Genomic DNA, 18,959 nt, shown 5'->3' with positions numbered 1-18,959 from the left:
AGGTTTGGGGCTTGCTCCCTGCCCTTCCCCGCACTGGTGCCCTCCTTGGCAGGGAAAAGGGGAAAGGGAGATCGGGAGACAGCAGAGGAAATGCTGCGGCAAAAAGGGCATTGAGAAAGCAGCAGACCTGGCCAGAATGGGAGCAGAGGGGGGAAACTGAGTGAGGCACAGGGAGTTTTCCTGGTCTTTGCTCGGCAAAATCGTGGGAAGATTTGATTGAAAGGGGCCTCTGCAAAGCGCAAGAGCAACCTCCCGCAGGGCCGGGTCAAGGCTAGGTGAGGCTGCTCAGGGCCTGGTCTAGTCCTGGTTCGGGTGCAGGTGCAGGTGCCCCCGTCACGGGCACCGGTGCCGCCTGCACCTCTGCCTTCCTTGCAAACCTCGTGGGCTGGAACCAGCGGTGGAAATTGCTGCACCCACCGGGCACCCACCCGGCTGCTCCGTCCGGAGCATCCCGCTTCCCAGCCGGCCCTGCCAGCAAAACACGCGCGGTTGATCCTAATCCTGCCTGCAGACGGGGCGGCGCAGGAGCTCGTGTCTGCGCCTCCCCGCCGGCCCCACCGCGCAGCCGGGCTCACCGGGGCTCCGGGCGCCCACGGCGCCGCACCGCGCCGCCTCCCGCCCGCCCTCGCCGCCGCCGGCCCCTCCCGCCGCGCCGTGGGAGGCCGGCGCGGGCGGCACCGGCACCGGCACCGGCACCGCGGCGCTCCCGGCGCGGCGGAGCGGAGCGGAGCGGGCGGCGCGGGGCCGCCCCGAGCGCGCCGGGCTGCCGCCGCCGCCGCCGCCGCGACCGCATGGCTCCTGCCGGTGCCTTCCGGCACCTGACGCTGGCCCTGGGGGCCGCCGTGGCCGCCCTGGGCTCCCTCCTCTTCATCGCCTGGAAGATCTACTTCCGCGGCACCGGCACCGGCGCCAGCTGGGCCGGCTGGTGGGAGCGGGAGCTGCGGGAGCTGCGGGAGCAGCAGAGCCGAGACCCCCCCGACGGCACGGTAAGAGCGGGGGAGCCTGCTCGCCGCCCCGGGACCCCGATCTGCCCTCGCCGGGAGCCCTCCGGGGTGGGGAAGGCGCAGGGACCGGGATCCTCCCGGGATTCCCCCTCTGTGAGTCTCCCAATCCCAACGGGGTGGGGAAGGGACAAGGGTTGGGATCCGCCCCGGGAGCCCTTTTCCCCGAGACCATCAAGCAAGGGAAGGGGCTCGGGGTCGGGCTCCCGTCCCTGGGATCATCAGGAGTGCAGGGCCTGGATCCCCACCGGGATCCCTTCCAGAGCACAGGAGGCTGAGGAAGGGGGTGCAGGGTCTGGATCGCCACCGGGATCCCCTTCCGAGCCCATCGGACTGGGGAAGGAAGTACAGAGTCAGCATCGCCGCATGGTGCCCTCTAGAGCCCATCAGGCCGGGGAAGAGGGCTTAGGATCTGGATCCCCCTGGAACCCTCTCCCCCCCAGGATCTCCCCCCGGGCCCTCTTGGAGCCCATCGTGCTGGGGAAGGGGGCACAGGTCGGAATCACCCCTGGAGCCCATCAGGTGGAGAAGCAGGTGCAGGGTGTGGGTATGCCTGGGATCCTGCCAGGATCCTCCCCGAGCCTATCTGGGTGAGGAAGAGAGCTCAGGGTCTGGAAACCCCTGGGATCCCCCTGGGAGCCCATTAGTCTGGGAAAAGGGGCGCAGGGTGTGGATACCTGTGGGGGCTGGCAGGACCCCTTGCTGCAGGCTGGTCTCTGAACCGCCCGCTGCCCGAGCACGGGGCTGAGGGCTCCAGAATATGGGACTGGCCCCTGCCCAGCCCCATGCTGTCCTCTGCCGCAGCTGGACTGGAGGCAGGTGCTGATCCTGGGGCTGGACGGAGCAGGGAAGAGCAGCGTCCTGCACTACATCTGCAGCGAGACGGCCAAGGAGCGCATCGCGCCCACGCAGGGCTTCAACTCTGCCCAGCTCTACACCGAGCGGCTGGAGATGGACCTGCTGGAGGGTGAGGCTGGCCTGGTCCTCCCACTGCCCCCCCAGGACTTAGCCTGGCCCTGAAAGCCCCCTGAAAGCCCCCCCTGCCTACCCACACCAGGCTGGGGGTGCAGCGCACCCGGGGCTGCTCTCCGTCCCCGCGAGAGCCCCTGTTTCCCAGGGTGCTGGGGGGACGCGGCGCAGCCCAGCTCGCCCCCGCGCTGGGCGTCTGACCGTGCCTCTCTCCCCACAGTGGGCGGCAGCCAGAACCTGCGGGCTTACTGGCCGCACTACCTGAGCCAGGCCCACGTGCTGGTGTTCGTGGTGGACTCAGTGGACAGGTCGCGCCTCCTCACGGCGCGCCAGGAGCTGCACGCGCTGCTGGCTGAGGAGCCCCGGCTGCCCCTGGTCGTGTTGGCCAACAAGCAGGTGGGTGGCCGCTCCCTGCCGCTGTCCCCCAGCTCCTGCCCGCGCCGTTTGCAGGGGAATCGTCCCTCCCAGGGCCCTGAGGGGAAAGCCTGACACCCAATATCCATCAGCTCTCGCAAAATCCACGTTCTCGGGGCCTGTCTCCTCCAGCCTTTATCACAAGGTGAGGCTGCCGTTACCAATGCGTGAGCCGCTCCTTTTGCATCAGCTAATGAGCTTCGGGAAAGCACCCAGGCATGCGGCAGTGCGCAAAGACCCACAGGGGAAATACGTTATTCAGGCAGACGGCCAAGCGCGTGCCTGGTGCTGCTTCCTATTATTTTGCACTGAAGTGACTCGAACGCAAGAGGAAAGAGGCCCTGCCTGTGCACAGGCTCTGCCAGGGCTGCACAGGCAGGACGGGGTTCCTGTTGGCCAGGAGCCGGCCTGGCACCCCGCCGTGCTGGTTCCAGCCTGCAGGAACGGCCGCGGGCGAGCGGGACCATCCGGCTGGGTGGCCCTCCTGAACCGTGTCCTCTCCCCGTCGCAGGACAAGAGCAATGCCCTGAGCGTGGCGGAGCTGCACGACGAGCTGGCCCTGCACACGCTCAGCGGCCAGCGGGAGTTCTTCCTCCTGCCCACCAGCGCGACCTGGGCCAGCCTCAGCACCGCCACCAGCGTCCTCCGCGTCAAGAGCCTGCTGGTCACCCTGCTCTCCCAGCCCTGAGTCCTCGGGGTGCCCACTGAGACTCCAACACCAGAAGAGCTCCCCTTTCCAGGACCATAGTGCTAGGACAGAGACAGCGGGATGGGAGCAGCCGGGGGGCTTCGTCGCGCTGTTAGCAGGCTGCTGGCCCTGCGATACGTTTGCTGCACCCTGGGAGGTTTGGGGTAGAGCTGAGGTGCCAGCTGCCCTCGGGGAACATGAGCAGCAGGCTCTGGTCTCTGCCAAGGAGAGAGAGCAGCCGCCTCGCCCAACTGAGGGCAAAGTCTCCCTTGGGACAGAAGCACAAGCACAGCTCTTACCTCCAGGTTAGCAGGCAGGGCGCAGCACGGGGCAGGGCCTTGTGCCTTCACAGCAGCCAAGCAAGATAGTAAATGAATGGGGCTAAACAACTGAACCAGCCCCCTCAACTGCCAGCACGGTCCAGCTCCCCCAGGATGATGGAGAGGGCACAGAGCAGAATGGCAGCACCCACAGGGAGGCTTTTCTGGAGGGGAGCAATTCCCTCACCCCAGCAGGACGGTACCAGTTGCCTGGGTAGCGCTGCTTGCGATGCCCCTTGGACGCAGTCTCTTGCACCAGCTGGGTCCCCATGCGGACGCGTACCCGATGGCAGGCTGACACAGCCCCTTACTCGCACGAGGGCTGGGAAGAGATGATAGCCTGCAGCGTACGGTGCAGGGCAGGGGGAACAGCTGGTCCGTTTTAGCCAGGCTCTAGGGAAGAACGCTACCCCTCAGCTCCCAGGGCTGTTCAGAGCCGCAGTCCCAACAGGGGAACTCTCTTGGCAGCTTTCCTGAACTGATAAAGGTTGTGTGGACTCTCCTTCCTGAAAAACATGCTGAGTAACTGCTTACACAGCCCTGTGTCACAGCCCTGCCACCCCAGCCAGACAGGGCCAGCATCACACACACCAGTGGGAATAACCAGCTTGGTCTGCTGCTCCCCTGGGGTGGGAGGCCCAGCTCTCGGCACTTCCCCAGACTTTGTACTTAAAGCCCTGCTAAAGAGAGGCAAAAGCAGGAATCGGGCAGCCCTGCACTATCCCCTCACCCTGAGTGGGGACAAGGTGTTGTTTGGTAGGAACCTCACCCAGCAGGACTGGTCTCCCTCCCTCTCAGCTGCCCCAGGGAAGGGGAAGGAGCCAGGCTCAGGGACGGCACAAGCTCTTCCTGCCTGTGGAAAGGCTGCTGGTTAGGCCACAGTACACTGAGCCCTGGAAACTGATAGGGGAAGCTGGAGAACACATCAAGGAGAAGGGGCATGTGCTGGCTGCTCTCTGCTGTGAAATCTTTTGTACAGTGACTCCTCCTCCTTTCAATAAAAGAGATTGATCACCTTGCTTTGTCCTCCAGCTCCTTGGAATGGAAGGCATCCCCCAGGCCAGGCTCCTGCAGCTGGAGGCAGGGAGGTCACTCCCAGGGGAAGCAGCACCAGCCCCTCTCTTACCCCTGCTACTTGCAGGCAAAGCAGCAAAGCCCCAGGCGCTGTCCCACACACCCGCAAGCACCCCAGCCCCAAGGCTGCAGAGGGGCCCTGTCAGTGACACGCATGCCCAGTGCCCATGCCCCGCAGCTCGGCACGAGGAGCTCTTTGAAGCAGGGACTGCTCCAGGCAAGAGCAGGAATGGAAGCCCTTGGGCCAGACATTCACACCAGTTTGAAAAAGCCATTTATTATAACAAGGCAAAAGAAGTGGGCAGTGGCACAGCACACTCAGCCCCAAGACTGCAAGCCATAGCCAAGAGTCTCTCATGCCATAACCGTCTCTGTCTCATGAAGGTCCTTCTTCCATCCCCAGACACTTTGTATAGTTCAACTTGCAGGCACTGAGTCCTGGCCCAGGAGTCACAGCGTGTGAGTGACCATCACCTGGAGATACAGTCCCTGTCCGCTCTCGGCTCAGAAAGTGATAGCGTCAAGCCTGCAATTGCAGGCAAACCTGAGAACAAGAACAGTCACTGCACATCCATCTTTTCCTGCTTGAGTGATGCAACAAAAGCCTTGTACTCCTCAGGATAGAAATTCTTGTACACATTGATCTTTCTCTTGATCTGCTTGGGAGTGTCCTGGTAGTAATTCTTCTCATCTCGAGCCATGTCCTGTGACAGAGAAAAGGAGGATAACTTAGAGGAGCAGCCACATGAGCAAACACCCAAGCCAGCCCAGTCATCAGAACCACCCTCCAAAGACAGGTCCATCCAGGCTGGCTGTGATTCAGCACCTGAGTCAGACAAGGACCTGGCCGCAGTTCAAAGTGCTGCCTCCCCTTAACCATCAGCCAGGCTGGGAAACAGGTTCCAGGACAAAGACCCTTTTGCATTTCCCTCTCTACAGAAGCCAGTAGTGAGAAGCTCCAGGTCCCTCTTGCTCTGGGGCAGCCAGTACCTACCTTGTAGTTCTCCCCATGGTTCTGTATCATGTACCGCACGTAGTCAATGAGGTCTCGTGAGAGTGTGTTTGACTTCTTCTCAGGGAGACTGGCCTCATATTCCATCTCTAGGCAGAGGACAGAGACACTGTGAAGCAGGCAGGCATCAAAGGGGACCAAGCAGCACCTCAAAGTATGCCAGCTGTCTCCAAAGATTGACCCCATCAGCACTGGAGAAAGAGGAGCTGGCTCCTGCAGCGCAGCTCAGCTGCTTGCACACACTGGACTGTTCACCAGCACGACAGCGCAAGAGAAGGAATGAGAGAACAGCCCTTTGCCTGCGTTTCAGGTGTCTAGGTCTGTGCTGCTGCTCCTGCCCAGCTCACACTCTGAGGAAGGAACGGACCTTTTACTGCCCAGGTTGCAGCGTATGATTGTTTGGAGCCATGCAGCCACCACTAAAACACTCGGGATAGTACAGTCACAGCTTCTTGTCACACCAGTGTCCAAAATCAGCAAGTCTCAGAGTGACAAGAGCCCTCTAAGGGCTGCAGACAAAAGCCTTAAGAAAAAGGCAAAACAGGAGGGAAAGGAAAGTCATGAGAGAGACTGCACACTGGAAAAGTGAGACTACCGTGCTAGCTCCTGGCTCAGCTCCAGCCTCGGCTGGGAACTCCCTAAGCTGACGGCTGCCAGGTGAGTACCCCTTTACGAGTCTTAAAATCTCTAACGCAAAGCAAAGAACATACAAGAATTAATAGCCTTCCTTGCCAGTGGCACAGCACAACAGCTAAGGACAGTCCTGCAGCACAAAGATGAGAAACAAAATGACCTACAGGGCCTTGGGAACAGAGCCCCAAATGCAATAACAACAGTGAGACGCAGCAGCAAACCCGCCACGGCTGCGTATGGTGAAGCTGTGCTCCCCAAGGAGGATAAAAGCAGCACTGACCATTCACCACGTAGGGCTTTCGCACAGTTTTCTTCCCTTTCTCTTGTTCATCGATTTCCACCTCCATCCCCTGCATTGATGAGAAACAAGGCAACTCGAGAAAAGTCCATCTGGAGGAGGGTTGGGCCTCTACGCCCTGCTCGCAAAGCTCTTAACTACTTCCATAATGGCTCTGCAGACTAGGGAATCTCAGCTGGCCTAAATAGAGGGTTTTTTTGCATCATTAAGCTAGCCTATAGGCAAGCCTGCGTGGTATGGCAAAGCACTGCCCGTCACGAGCAATCTCTGCACAGCCCCTCTCTGTGCACTGGGACAGAGTGTGAACAGAGACAAGTGTCCACGGCAAACAGGGTCGCTTCTGTTCTGTCTCACAAGAGTGACATTTCATGATGCCACTCGTAGGCTGGAAGCCTCACCTATGGATGAAGGCAGGCTGCGCTCACGCTGTTTCACACTAAGTGGGTTTCCTTGTTATCTAAAGCAAGTTGGCTGCAGCATTCCCAATCCCAGCTCTCTAGGCAAGTCCCAGGAGACTGGGTTTACCTGTTCTGATTTTAAAGCCCGCTTGCTTTCTCCGATATTTTCATTCATCCCTGTGCCCAGATCCTGGCAAAAGAACCCTTTGGGATCCCAGAGCCGCCTGCCCCCTGTGCAGTTCCCCACGGTGCCCTCCCTCCCTCGCCCCCCCCCGGCCCGGGCCCCGCACTCACCAGCAGCTTCTTCCTCGGGATGGGCACGGCCTTGTTGGGGTCCTCGGCCAGGCCCATGTCGGCCAGGTTCTGCGCCACCGACTTGGCGGGGTCCCAGGCATGGCGCACGTGGGAGCTGGGGGCAGGGGCAGGGCTCAGCCCCGGCCCACGCGTGTCCCCCCGGCGTGGAGAAACCAGCCCCCCGCCCGGCACGCGCCCACTCCCGCACGCCGCGAGGCCACCCCAGCCCCCCACGCGGGCCCGCGTCCCCCGTGGGGCCACCCCACACCGCGGGGCTCCTGCCCCCCCCTCCCCAGGCGCAGTGCGGGCGCGTGTCCCCCAGGCCACCCACGGGGGCTCCTCTCCACTCCCCCCGCCCCACGGGCCCGTGTCACGCCAGGCCGCGGCATGGCGACGCGCCCCCCACCCGCGGGCAGGGGCCCGGGCCCCCCCAGGCGCCCCCGGCCCTCACCACTCGATGCGGGGCGCGGCGCGGCGGCGCGCGCTGCGGTAGAGCCGCTTGCGGTTGAGGTTGTAGGCGAACTTCTGCCGCCGGCTCTTCCCCTTCGCCTTCGGCATGGCGGCCCCCACGCGCCGCCGCCGCGCGTCCGGGGGTCCGGGCCGCCGCCGCGGGGCACCACGGGAAGCGCAGTCCGCGAGCGGCGCGCCGCCTGCGGGGGACCCGGACGAGGACTACAGTCCCCGGCGCACCCCGCGGCAGGGAGGGCCGGGCGCGCAGCCTGCCGGGAGCGGGCTTCCCATTGACGGCAGCGAGGGCTCGCCGCTTCCTGGCTACGGCGGCCGGGGAGGGTCGCGGGCAGTCACCTTCCCGGGCGGGCCGTGGCCATGGCGGCGGGGCCCCCTCCGCCGCTGGAGCCGAGCCCGATGCCCGTGTTCCGCGAGGAGGGCTTCGGGGACAAGTTCCTGCGCAAGACCCGCGAGAACCCCCTGGTGCCCCTCGGTGAGGGGGCGGCGGTGAGGGGAGGCCCGAGGGCGGCGAGGGGAGTTGTGGTGCAGGGAGAGGGACGGGGGGAGCAGGGCAGGGCCCCTCCGGAGCCCAAACCCCGTTAGCAAGGGGGCTGCGCCGGGAGCCGCTGTCCCTGGTTTGAACACGTTGTCCAACGAGCCAGTGAAGCTCAAGCGCAGGGAGCAGAGACGGAGGCGCGACCTCCCCTCGGAACCCCTGCTCTGCGTGTTGCCTGTCAGCTCGCGGCCCTGCTCCGCTCACGCCGCTCCTCTGTCCTTCTTCCTCGGCAGGTTGCCTCTGCACCGTCGGCGTCCTGACCTACGGACTGATCAGCTTCAAGAGAGGCAACATCCGCCGGTCGCAGCTGATGATGAGGGCACGTATCCTGGCCCAGGGCTTCACCTTTGCAGCCCTTTTGGGAGGCATGGTGGTCACAGCGATGAAATCTAGGAAGTGAAACCACCATCGAGTGGTGAGGAGATAAGCTGCAGCCGTGAGTGTGCGCCCACCAGCCTGTGCCCCAGTCAGCAGGATGGATTCTGGTTGTGGAGAGGGTTCTCATGTAAGCTCCCTGAGGGACAATTGTGGCTGAACTAGTGTCAAAGATGCTTTGTGTTCCCAGGTATTGGAAATGCAGCTAATACACCTGTGTTATTAACCTGAAATCTGGGCCATGGCATTTTTTTGGTTCCCTGAGAACTTATTCTCCTAGAATGCTGACAGGCTGTGTCTCACTAAGGCCTGTTGCCATCACTGTCTGTTAAAATTGTTTCCTTTGTAACTTGGTGGATAATGGTCTGTACTGATACTTGGATTTAATCAAGTGATGCACAAACGTTTGAGGAAATGAACTGCTTGGGTAGGAAGGAACAGCTCTGTCTGTGGCTTGATCCTGGCAGGACAGAGTTCATATGCAGTGGATGAGTTGTTTGGAGAGAATACGTAATCTGTTCAGTTGCAACCTGTGGGTAATAAAGTGAATTGCAGCGAGATTGTGACTGATACGGAGTTGCAGAACAGTGAGAAGGCAGAAGCATAAACAGTGTAGGAAGGAATGGGAGAAGGCACTGCTGCCTTGAAGCTGTGGTGATGCAAGTAGGGCACAAGACATGTTAACTCCCCGTGAAAACAACTTGGGAACTCAGATCCCCAACATGGGGTCTGGCTACGTTCTCTGCAACATGCTGGTATTTCAGCTGCATTTACTAGGAAGCAAGTTCCTGCAGAACTTGCTGCTTCTCATGAACTTGAACTGACTGCTGTGCAAGTATCCTGTTCCCAAAGGGACTCACGTTTCCTGTGTCATGACAAACATCTTCACAGGTGGCTCAAGTCCCACAGTCTGCATCCAAATCATTTGGATCACATCAAGGATCTTTTGTGGGTGACAAGAGTAGTGGGGTTTTACTCTCGTGTCCGAGCTGCAGAGCAGGAAGGAAATGAGGCCATCAGATTTAGTTACTGGGCTGCTGCGATTAGGTTCTGCGACCTGCTGCTAGGCAGAGCATATGTCTGCGAGGGGGAAAGGCCGAGAGCAGGGCACCCGTGTCCCTGAGTATGATATGATGCCTCCAACCACCCACGTGCCCAAAGCATTTCCTTGAGCTGTGCAGAAAGCTTTGCTGTTTGGGTGTCTGCCTGTCAGCGCACGTGCCCAAATTCTCTCTGGCCTTCGGTAACTTTACAGCCAGCTGCCTGGCAACTTGCTAATCCTGCTCTGTCCTTGCAAGCTGCTCTGGAAGTCAGAGTGCAAAGTAAGCTTGCCTCCATCTGCAGATGAACGCTGGCTTGTCTCCTCCGGGGTGCTGTGGTGCCAGTGGGCCTTGACAAGGAAAGGAGGGCATTGCTTGGGGGGGGGAAGACTTGAATGGATCTGAGCTCTTCTCGCCCACTGGGATGATCCATCATCAGAGCTGAGCAGAAAGAGCTGGGTGAGCTGTACCTCAGCACCAGAGGAGTCTGGAACTCTGCCTGCTCTGGGGAACATGTCCAAGCTGCTCTTTGGAGCTGCTCCTCTTCCTTCATTAGCTGTTCAGTACATCTTTCCCAGAAGAAATTCTGGTTTTGGCTACATCACTGGCACTTCCAGCTCCAGTCTGCTATGGATAGGGTGTGTGTAAAGCTGCTGATATGCAGCTCCCTGGGAGCTTAGTCCCTTGATGGCTCTCACAGCCTGAAGGCACCTGTTCCCTTGCAGGATGGGGCCTGCGGAACAGCAGCTGCTTGGAAGATGACTGGAGGCGGCTCAGGAGCAGCTTGCCCAGCTCCACTTGGCATGTCTTGACGAGTATTGACTTACCAGCTCTGTAGGCAGAGCTACTGCCCTCCAGTCCTGCTGCCCCTGCTTGTGTGTGAGCTTAGAGCAAATCTCATGGCCCTCCCCCTTGCTCCCATTTTTCCTGTAGGATGTGGTTTTCCTACAGCTCTGTCCTTCCTGCAGAAGGTTTTGTAGATGTGAGTTCTCTTAAACACACAGGTACGCATTGCTGAAGCATAAAGAAAACAGTGCCCCGTAGTGTCAGTTTGGAGATGTCGGTTTATTGTAATAGGTGATTTGAACAGTCACATATACCAAAGCTGGGGGGATGTAGAACAGCTGTGGGCACTGCTCCCTGAGAGCTGGCTGTCCCTACTTGGCACGGAGGGCGTGCGGCATCTGGGTCCCTCTCTGCAAAGGAACAGCCGCAGTCAGGGGAATCGGGGGGTCTGGCTGCCTGCTAGGTCTGGAGGAGCTGTGCCCTGAGCCCACGGGAACCTCAGGCTGGTTTCTGCAGCTGGACTGGGATCTCCTGCCAGGCCAGAAGGCAGGGAGGCTCCCTGTCCCTGGAAAGCAGCCAGAGGTGCTTCCAGCTGCTCTGTAGTGAAAGGCAGAGGCAGGCAGCTGAATCCCTACATCATCCTGCCATCTGTGTCCATCCCATGCCATAGCAGAGCTGTCTAGACATGCCAGAGCAAAAGGGGATGTAGTACGAGTGATCAGCCTTAAGGACAAAGGGGCACAATCCCAGCACAAAGCATCAAGTTGCTTTCACTAGACCTCATTTCCCTTTCCAGCCCACTGCCAGGGACCGTGGCATCCTCCAAACCAGCCAGGCAGCTCCAGTGGCACCGCTGAGCCACACCAGGGCTGTGCCCTGCAGATCTGGGGCAGCCAGGCAGCCCCATGAGGGCTGCAGGAGTAGGGCCAATGACCTTGCCTGGTGGAGCTGTGGCTGCAGAGCTGGAGAGCTCCATGTACTTGCTTTACAGGCTGAGCAGGGCTCTACAGTGAGGCTCAGACAAACCGTTTATGGATTTTGCTCTAGGTCGCTGCTTCCTCCCCACTGCTGCGAGCCCTCCCCAAACCCACAGTGAGCCAGGCAGTGGAGCACAAGCTCAAGACTGCCCTGCAGCGGGGTGCAAGCACATCTGCCCACCCCTATTTTGCTATCCAGCACAGCACGGATTTTGCAGATTTCCAAGGCCAGGCCTCAGAGCTGGAGGGGACAGAGCCAAGCAGGGGAGGGAAAGCAGGTGCTGAGGCTGCGGAGTCTGCCTTAGTGGGGGAGCAGGACTGAAGCATCTCTCCTCGCTGCCTTAGGTGTGTAAATCCAGTGGGGGGCTGGGCCAGACAGGAGCTGTAGAGCAGCTCTCCAGCTGCAAACAGAAGCGTGGGGTTGTTCTCTGGGGATAAAGCAACCCTCAGCACCTAGAACTGCCCAATCTTGCTCTGGGCCCCCTGGGTTAGAGGGTTGGAGGCTCAACCTTTCCCCACAGCAACTGGACCTTCCTACCCACTTCCCTAAAGCTGCGCAGCCTCCAACTCCCCTCCAGATAGCAGAGGAAGGAGCAGAGCAGACCTGAAGGCCCCCAAAGCATCTTCCCAGTGGCAGCGGCCTTTGGAAAGGACAGAAAATGCCCCACACACTCACCCCTTTGGCTCCTTCCCAGTGGCTGCACTACAGTGCTGACTGGCACCAGCAGCCCCGCAGCACAGATGGGACTCCAACGTTGCAACTGCTGCTGTGAGCCTGCTAGCCTTTTGGGGTGCACAGCCAGGCTGGGGAGAGCTCTGCTGTGCTTGGTGCCGAGCGCTGGCCGTCTTGACCCACCCTGGGTGCCCACACTTACCTTCCTCACTCTTACTGCCCCAGTAGCATCGCGCTGCTGTCATGCTCCCAGTGGGACCTTGCAGTGTGGAGATGAGAGTCAGCGCTGTTCCTCCACCCTCTCAGCCCTGTAGCCAGCTCTGCTCCAAACCCCACAGCAAAGGCAGACTGGAGCCCAGGTTCCCGCTAGGAATTGCTGCCTCAGGACAAGGACCCAGGCCCGGACACAGGACTATCATGCCTAGGGCAGGAAGCAGGCAGGTTCACTCGCCGCCTCTGAGCACTGCTCTGGGTGCGAGGTGGGGAACAGCGGGGGACACAGGAACCCCAGTGGCTCCCCCTCTCTCCGAGCCAGGCCCTGGGCATGACCTCCCCACAGAGTGCAGGCTGGGAGCCCCCCACTAACTCAGCTCTGTCGCTTTGTGTTGCTTCCCAGGGAAATGCCACAGTAATAAATAAGTGTAAAAAGAGACCAATGCACCTTTTAAGCAAAGGAAAACCATGGGGAAGAGTTACAACTGGAGACTCGAGCACAGCCGAGGTGCACACCAGGGAGCAGGGGGGCGGGCAGGGCAAGGACCCCTCACAGGCTGGCCCCGTGAAGCCACTGGTCCCGGCAAGCCTGGCTGTGCTCTTGGCTGTGCCAGGCGGCAGCTAGCGGGACAGGGGCGTCTGTTTGAGGGAGATGAGCACTGAGCGCATCCGCGAGACATCCTTGCTCTGCTTGCTGCTCTTGGGGTTGAAATCACAGAGCTGGGCCACCTTCTCCCACTCAGAGCCCGGGGCTTCCTCCTTGGACTCCTTCAAGAACGCTTCCTCCGAGGCCCTGCAGAGATGTTGAGGGTTGTCACTGGCAGAACCCTTTCCAAAGAGACCCTTCCCTCTGCCTGGGAACCCCTATGTCCCCATTCCCAGTCCCATCACTCCAGGCCATGAGCTCAGCTTCCTCCAGGATCCGGAGGTCCCAAGATGCTCAAGGCTGCTGCAGGCTGCACTCACCCAAGACAGCATTCATCCAGGGGCGCTGGGGTCCCTGCCTGCTCCCAAGACTCCTCTGCCCCCAGGGCTCTTCCCCTAGAGGCACAAAACCCCATAGCTTTGCCTCTTCAACCAGCCCCTAGAGGGGCATTTTCAAGAGCTCCACTTGCCTCCTAAGACTCCAGCATTCGGAGATGCTCAGCTGTACTGCCCTCCCATCAGGGCCCTCATGGGAGCCCAGTACCTCCCAGCATCCCCCCTTCCCTTGGCCGAGCAGCCAAAGTGCCGGGGCCAGGACCCCTGGACCTCGCGGGGCAGGATATGGTCTGTAGGAGGCACATACACATAGCCAATCACATCGGCGTCCGGCTGCTGGTAAAAGGCTTTGTCAGCGATCCTAGCCCCCGAGGCGCAGATAGAGAGAGAGCGCAGAGCGGACAGGCAGGCAGAGGGTTAGAGAGAGAGAAACAGAGAGGGGGTTAGCGTCCTCCACAGAGCGCGGTCAACTCATCATGGCACACACAGCACCCAAAAAACCTGCCACCGATGATAGGGCTGCACAGAAACAGTGCCCCAACCTCGCCCCAGCGTAAGGCCCAGCAGTAGCCCAACCTTCAGCTGGGACCAGGGCAGCTCAGCACAGCTACTGGAGCTGCTCAAAGCACGGGGGCCTCTCCCCTTGTCTGGCAGAGTTACCTCTCTGCAGGGCTAGGCTCCACCGTGGGGACAGGGACCCCCAGACATCCCAGGGAGGCAAATCTGGCTGTACAGCAGCTCCCTCCAAGCCCCACAGTGGCCTCAGCACTAGCGGTCGCGCTGACTCCCACATACCTGTTGTTTGCGCGGTTCTTCTCCATCTGCTCGTTCTGACGCAGGTTCCACTCCTCCAGGTCCTTCTTGGCCTTCTCGCGCCATTCCTGCTCAGTCACCTTCGATGCCGCATCTAACGCCAGGGCCAGACAGACAGACCCCATCAGACAGATGGGCTCCCCTGTGGCAGGGAGGACAGCTGCAGATCCCCAGCCCAGGCCTGTCCCCAGTCCCCACTAAAGCACTGTCTGAAAGGCATCACTGCCTCCAAGGACAGCAGATTGCTGGAAGGGGTATCCATACGGTGTGGGGCACCAGAGGCCTCTCTGGGGTGCAGCAAGTTGGCTGCCAGGTGAGGATCCCCAAGGGCCTCAACTGCCACATCGCAAGGTGCCACGAGGGTGGCCACACATGGCTTTGCGTCTCACCCAGCTCCTCCAGCCGCTTCTTCTGTTCCTCCCTCCATTTGCGGATGCTCTCAGGCTCCTGGGTGAGCCGGTCAGCCTTGGCTATGGCTGCGTAAGCATCCGTGGGGCCGTTGGACTCCTGCAGGACACAATTGCCTCTGTCAGCATCAGCTTCTCCTACAGCCCAGCTCAGCCACCTCGAAGGGCTGGCACTGCAGGAGAGGGCTCTGCGTTCCCAGCACTGAGGCAGGCTGAAACGGGTGGCAGGGACAGTGACAGCCCTCCACACACCAGCCCAGGGCATCCAGCACAGTGTCCCCACAGCGCTGCTCAAGCTGCCATCCCAGCTCCCAGCCCCGGGGCCCAGGCCCTGCCAGGCGGCAGGACTCACCAGCCCCCCTCTCCTTGGCTGGCTGCTCACTGCCAACATGACGCTCAAGTTCTCTGCGGCAGAGACTGGCGAGGCAGCCTTGTGACATGGTGCCCACGACCTCACGGCCTCGCTGTGAGGTCACAGCGCTGGGCTTTCGCAGCCCTGGCTTGGGGCGGAGGCAGGAGCAGTAGGGCAACCCCCAGAATTAGCGTCGCCACAGGTCTGGCGGTTTGGCCGCCAGAGACTGAAAGAGCCCAGGCGAGCAGCAGGGCCCAAGGGAGGCTACCTGCACTCCCTGCCTGGAGACCTGCCCGCAGGCAAAGCCTCCCTCGCTCCTCAGAGCAAGCTGCCCTCTATAGCTCCCCCCAAGCCCAGCATCCCGCTCTGCCCACATCAGCACCTCTCCTAACCCCTACCACTGATCAGGATGCCCAGCCCCACGCTAAGCTCACTGATGGGATTACAGCTCTTCTCCAAGATCCCCAAATCTAATTAAGTCTGTCCCGTCTCTGATGCGATTATCATCCTGTAAACTAAGCATGGGCAACGCACATGCCACAGCGCTTGGCACTGAGTGGGGTGAAAAGCTTGTCAGCTTCTGGTGCCGCTTCTCCTGTAGCCACCACAGCTGGGCTTAGGGCTCCCAGAAGGAGCTGAGACCCAGCCAGGAGGCCCCTGAAACACCCTTAGCCACGGGGCAAGTGGGTTTCATGAGAGATGTTGCCAGGGCTCTGCAGCAAGACCACCACCACGTACCAGCAAAGGGGGGTCCCCACAATAACCCTGTCCTGGCTATGGGCCATGGCAGGGGGGACCAGACTTTCTCTTTCACACAGAGGTGAGAACAGAGCAGCCAGGACTCCCTCACCTGAGACCCAGACTTTCCCAGGAGCACCACAGTTGATCTGGGCTGGATAGCAAAGTCCAACCAATCCTGCGGACAGGGCACTGGAGTGCTGGCCCCATACCCACCTAACCACCCTTGGCACCACGGGCCAGGGCAAGGGGCTGAGCTCTCACCTGAAAGACATCTCCATTGACAGTGGCTCCTCCGTTATGGAAACCAGCTAGAGAGGAAGGAAGAGAAAAACAGCTATGGCAGCTGCAGGTGACCCCACAGGGGCTGGTGTTCATGAACCAGCAGCAAGTCAGTTCATGAGGGATGTGACTTTGCTGTTTCCAACCCAGCACGTCCTTCCACAACAGCCCTCCATACATGGGCCAGAGACTGAAGACCCCCAGGCTACCAAAGCAGTGGACACCAGCTGAGCCACATGCCAGAGCTCAAGCAGAGGCCAGCAAGGTCTCTGTGTCCAGAGGAGGACAGGTTCCCAGCCTAATCAGCTCCACCTGCTCCTAAAAGGACCCCAAATCCCTCCCTTTCCCAAACAAAGCAGAGCATGACAGCACAGCCCACCCTGCCCGCCTCAAGACCCCCGGGACAGCAAGGGGAAGTGCACTGTCTGCACTGGTGTCCAGAGCCACTAACCCAGCAAATCCTCCCTGAGCTGCTGTTGTTTGGTACCTGGGGTCTCCTTCCACCCTGGAGGGTGCTCAGGGCTGGGTCCAGTGGTCTCCTGTCCCTGGTGGGATTCATCCAGCACCTCTCTCCCTCCCACACAAGTCTCCCTGGGCATTTATGTCTTTATGGTGTTTTCACTGGTGTTTTATCTTATCTGGAGATTAGGGTGACTGTTCAAGGCATGGGGCTGGACACAGGCGGTACTTTGACTGTAGAGAGACAACCTGAGTAAATCACAACCTACAAATGGCCAGGCAGAGGTTGCCTATGGACACGGACTGGTGGCCCTGCAGCCATCGGCTGAGTCCCCAGCAGAAGCAGGGCTGTTCTGAGCCTGCGACAGGAAGGCAAACACGCCAGGAACGGAGCCCACAGAGACGCTGCAGTGCACTCCGTGAGCAGGGAGGAGGGCAGGCGTGCATACCGAGGTCCTCAAGAGCCTGCCTGGGGAATGCGCGCAAGACTAGCTGCAAGATTTGGGATGGGAATGAGGCACTGCTGATGTCCATGGCTCCAGTACATCACCACCTCCCTCCCGGGGCACCAGAGAACACCCTGAGAGTGCATGCTGGGGCCACAAGACCAGCCCCATGGGAGCTCCCACTGCTGTGCAGAGAAGGAGGCAGACTCCAGGCCCTGAGCTCTCGCCAGGCCAGCCAGGGGCAGAGGCAGGCGCGCAGCCACAGCGCACTTCTGGAGAAGCCCAGGCAAGCGCCCTCCCTGCAGCGCTGGGCCTACAGCTTCGGCTACACCCAGCTTCAGCCTGTCTGACTGCATTTGCTGCCACAGCTGCCAACGCCTTTCCGGGCCCCAGACCCGGCTCCACGGCCCTGCTTCTGGAGAGGTGAACCGCCACCCTGCAGCCAGCACCAGAGGGCCCTGCAGGCCCACCAGGTGAAGGAGCCAAGAGGACTGTGGCAGCAGCGGGGCCCAAATGGAGGCGTCAGATCACAGTTAGCGCCTTCTACCTCCAAGGGCTGAGATACTGATTCCCTACTGGAAATGCCTTCCATTTTGCACCCCGAAGTACTCTCTGGTCTCTGGGCCAGTGAAGGGGCTGCCCAGCCCCACCTGGATGGCTCACTGTCCCCTAATCTCACCTGGATCCCCCTCACCCTGCCCCAGCCAGGGGGACTGAGACATGGGAGGAAAGGGGGTGTCCAGCCTGGGGAACCTAGCCCGACCGCACAAAGAAGGAATCGCCCCACAGCAGGCAAGCCCAAGCTCAAGGGTCACCCCACAACCTGAGGTTCAAGGCGAGGGAACCCCAAGTGCTGGGGAGCCAAGCACAGCCCCCTGGAGAGTCGTTACTGGGGTGCAGATGTGGTTCACAGGGGGGACCCCACTGCCTGCCCATTGGGGGTGCAGCATGGACCCAGCACACGGGGGGTCCCCACCACCCACTGAGGGTACTGTGCAGCCCATGAGGAACCCCAATTCAGCAACTGCCAGGGGTGGAGCCTGGCGATGATCCCCCTCTGGGCCCTCGGGGGAGCAGCCCCGGGACGGATCCTCCTTTACATCCATGAGGGGTGCAGCCCGGGGGAGCCCCCACTCTGTGCCTACTTCGGGGGGGGGGTGGGAACCCCCCTCCGTGCCCTCGGGGGAGCAGCCCCGGGACGGATCCTCCTTTACATCCATGAGGGGTGCATCCCGGGGGAGCCCCCACTCTGTGCCTACTTCGCGGGGGGGTGGGAACCCCCCTCCGTGCCCTCGGGGGAGCAGCCCCGGGACGGATCCTCCTTCAAGCCCGTGGGGATTGCAGCCCGGGGGGAGGGGCCCTCCCGGCTCACCGGGGGGGGGGGGAAGGGGGAGCCTCCCCCCGCGCCCTCGGGGTGCAGCCCGGAGGACCCCGCCGCCCCCGGCCGTGCCCTCCCGCCCGGCGCGGCGCGGCGCTCACCCGGTTCCGGCGGGGCCGAGGCCGGGGCCGCTTCGCCGTCGGTCGGCCCGAAGCCCTCGTCGTTCTCGATGCCCGCGATCTCGCTCTCCTGCTGGGCCAGGAAGGCGGCGGCCGGGTCCTCCTCGGCGGCGGCGCCCTCGGACGAGGAGAAGAAGCCGAAGTCGTCGGCCATGGCGCCCCCCCCCGCTCCCGCTCCCGCTCCGGCTGCGGCTGCAGGCGCGGCGCGGCCCGGGCGTAGCTGTCACTGCGGCGGCGGCGGGGCCGGCGGCTGACATCAGCGGCGGGGCGGGCCCGGCGGGGCCGCGCACGGGGCCGGGGCCGCGCACCGGGCCCGCGGGGCCCCCCGCCCGGCAGCGGGGGGCCGGCAGGGCCGGGGGTGCCCCGCTCCCCTGCCGGCGGGGGCCGCCGCGTTGGGGGCTGCCTCCCTCCGGAGCGGCACACGCAGACGTTGGCACCCTGCCTGCCCGTTCCGCGGCACCATCCCTCGCTGACCGTCCTGCCTCCGCTAAGCCTGCTGGTTATCTGCCTCCCGCCGCCTTTCCGCGGTGCTGCCCCGGCCAGCGCCGGAGCCGCCGCGGGCCGCGCTCGGTCCCAGGGCGGCCCCTACAGCCGGGCTCTGGGCCGCTCCCTGTCCTCTCCCGCGGGACTCGCGCTCCCTTGCAGGGCAAGGAGCCTCCCCACCTCCCTCCAGAGGCTGCGTCGGCCTTAGCCACATGCTCGTTTTCAGCCCATCTCGTTTCAGCGCGGGCCCTGGCCCCGCCGCTGCCCTGGCGCTGGCAGCCCCGCACCTGCCATCTTGGTTGGGACCCCCCCCATGCGCCATCTTGCGTGGGG

The 18,959-nt window shown here is 61.8% G+C and overlaps 4 protein-coding genes across 5 annotated transcripts; 2 read left to right on the top strand and 2 right to left on the bottom strand.

Annotated features, from left to right (window-relative positions):
- The first annotated feature begins 744 nt into the window (after nucleotides 1–744).
- Nucleotides 745–4,411, top strand: ARL10 (ADP ribosylation factor like GTPase 10). 2 transcript variants are annotated; one of them, XM_067305162.1, is made up of 4 exons: nucleotides 745–986; nucleotides 1,821–1,968; nucleotides 2,191–2,366; nucleotides 2,896–4,411. In XM_067305162.1, the coding sequence occupies exons 1-4, from the start codon at nucleotides 792–794 to the stop codon at nucleotides 3,070–3,072; spliced, it is 696 nt and encodes a 231-aa protein (XP_067161263.1). In that variant the 5' UTR covers nucleotides 745–791; the 3' UTR covers nucleotides 3,073–4,411. The 2 variants fall into 2 exon arrangements, with proteins under 2 accessions (XP_067161263.1, XP_067161262.1); XM_067305161.1 differs by having other exon boundaries at nucleotides 1,806–1,968.
- A 312-nt stretch (nucleotides 4,412–4,723) lies between these two features.
- NOP16 (NOP16 nucleolar protein) lies at nucleotides 4,724–7,704 on the bottom strand. The gene is made up of 5 exons (XM_067304608.1): nucleotides 7,553–7,704; nucleotides 7,102–7,216; nucleotides 6,392–6,461; nucleotides 5,461–5,567; nucleotides 4,724–5,170 (listed from the first exon to the last, which is right to left on the bottom strand). Exons 1-5 carry the CDS (start codon nucleotides 7,657–7,659, stop codon nucleotides 5,027–5,029), a joined length of 543 nt encoding a protein of 180 aa, XP_067160709.1. The 5' UTR covers nucleotides 7,660–7,704; the 3' UTR covers nucleotides 4,724–5,026.
- A 137-nt stretch (nucleotides 7,705–7,841) lies between these two features.
- Nucleotides 7,842–8,712, top strand: HIGD2A (HIG1 hypoxia inducible domain family member 2A). The gene is made up of 2 exons (XM_013942499.2): nucleotides 7,842–8,041; nucleotides 8,338–8,712. The coding sequence occupies exons 1-2, from the start codon at nucleotides 7,927–7,929 to the stop codon at nucleotides 8,502–8,504; spliced, it is 282 nt and encodes a 93-aa protein (XP_013797953.1). The 5' UTR covers nucleotides 7,842–7,926; the 3' UTR covers nucleotides 8,505–8,712.
- Nucleotides 8,713–12,591: 3,879 nt separating this feature from the next.
- On the bottom strand, nucleotides 12,592–18,396 carry CLTB (clathrin light chain B). Its single transcript, XM_067304814.1, has 5 exons — nucleotides 18,126–18,396; nucleotides 15,724–15,770; nucleotides 14,352–14,469; nucleotides 13,945–14,056; nucleotides 12,592–12,961 (listed from the first exon to the last, which is right to left on the bottom strand). Exons 1-5 carry the CDS (start codon nucleotides 18,295–18,297, stop codon nucleotides 12,790–12,792), a joined length of 621 nt encoding a protein of 206 aa, XP_067160915.1. The 5' UTR covers nucleotides 18,298–18,396; the 3' UTR covers nucleotides 12,592–12,789.
- Between the last annotated feature and the right edge of the window lie 563 nt (nucleotides 18,397–18,959).

This window comes from Apteryx mantelli, chromosome 14, assembly GCF_036417845.1.
Source record: "Apteryx mantelli isolate bAptMan1 chromosome 14, bAptMan1.hap1, whole genome shotgun sequence".
Classification (NCBI taxonomy): domain Eukaryota; kingdom Metazoa; phylum Chordata; class Aves; order Apterygiformes; family Apterygidae; genus Apteryx; species Apteryx mantelli.
This window is presented reverse-complemented; position numbering and strand designations above follow the sequence as displayed.

Coding starts and splice junctions, on each gene's coding strand:
- CLTB (XM_067304814.1), bottom strand. CDS start 18,297: ATGGCCGACGACTTCGGCTTCTTCTCCTCGTCCGAGGGCGCCGCCGCC. Junction 15,771..18,125: donor CTCGGCCCCGCCGGAACCGG/GTGAGCGCCGCG, acceptor CTTCCTCTCTAG/CTGGTTTCCATAACGGAGGA. Junction 12,962..13,944: donor AAGAACCGCGCAAACAACAG/GTATGTGGGAGT, acceptor ACATCTCTGCAG/GGCCTCGGAGGAAGCGTTCT.
- ARL10 (XM_067305161.1), top strand. CDS start 792: ATGGCTCCTGCCGGTGCCTTCCGGCACCTGACGCTGGCCCTGGGGGCC. Junction 987..1,805: donor GAGACCCCCCCGACGGCACG/GTAAGAGCGGGG, acceptor CCTCTGCCGCAG/CTGGACTGGAGGCAGGTGCT. Junction 1,969..2,190: donor GGAGATGGACCTGCTGGAGG/GTGAGGCTGGCC, acceptor CTCTCCCCACAG/TGGGCGGCAGCCAGAACCTG.
- NOP16 (XM_067304608.1), bottom strand. CDS start 7,659: ATGCCGAAGGCGAAGGGGAAGAGCCGGCGGCAGAAGTTCGCCTACAAC. Junction 7,217..7,552: donor GCCGCGCCCCGCATCGAGTG/GTGAGGGCCGGG, acceptor CCCTGCCCCCAG/CTCCCACGTGCGCCATGCCT. Junction 5,171..5,460: donor ACCATGGGGAGAACTACAAG/GTAGGTACTGGC, acceptor TCTCTGTCACAG/GACATGGCTCGAGATGAGAA.
- HIGD2A (XM_013942499.2), top strand. CDS start 7,927: ATGGCGGCGGGGCCCCCTCCGCCGCTGGAGCCGAGCCCGATGCCCGTG. Junction 8,042..8,337: donor GAACCCCCTGGTGCCCCTCG/GTGAGGGGGCGG, acceptor CTTCCTCGGCAG/GTTGCCTCTGCACCGTCGGC.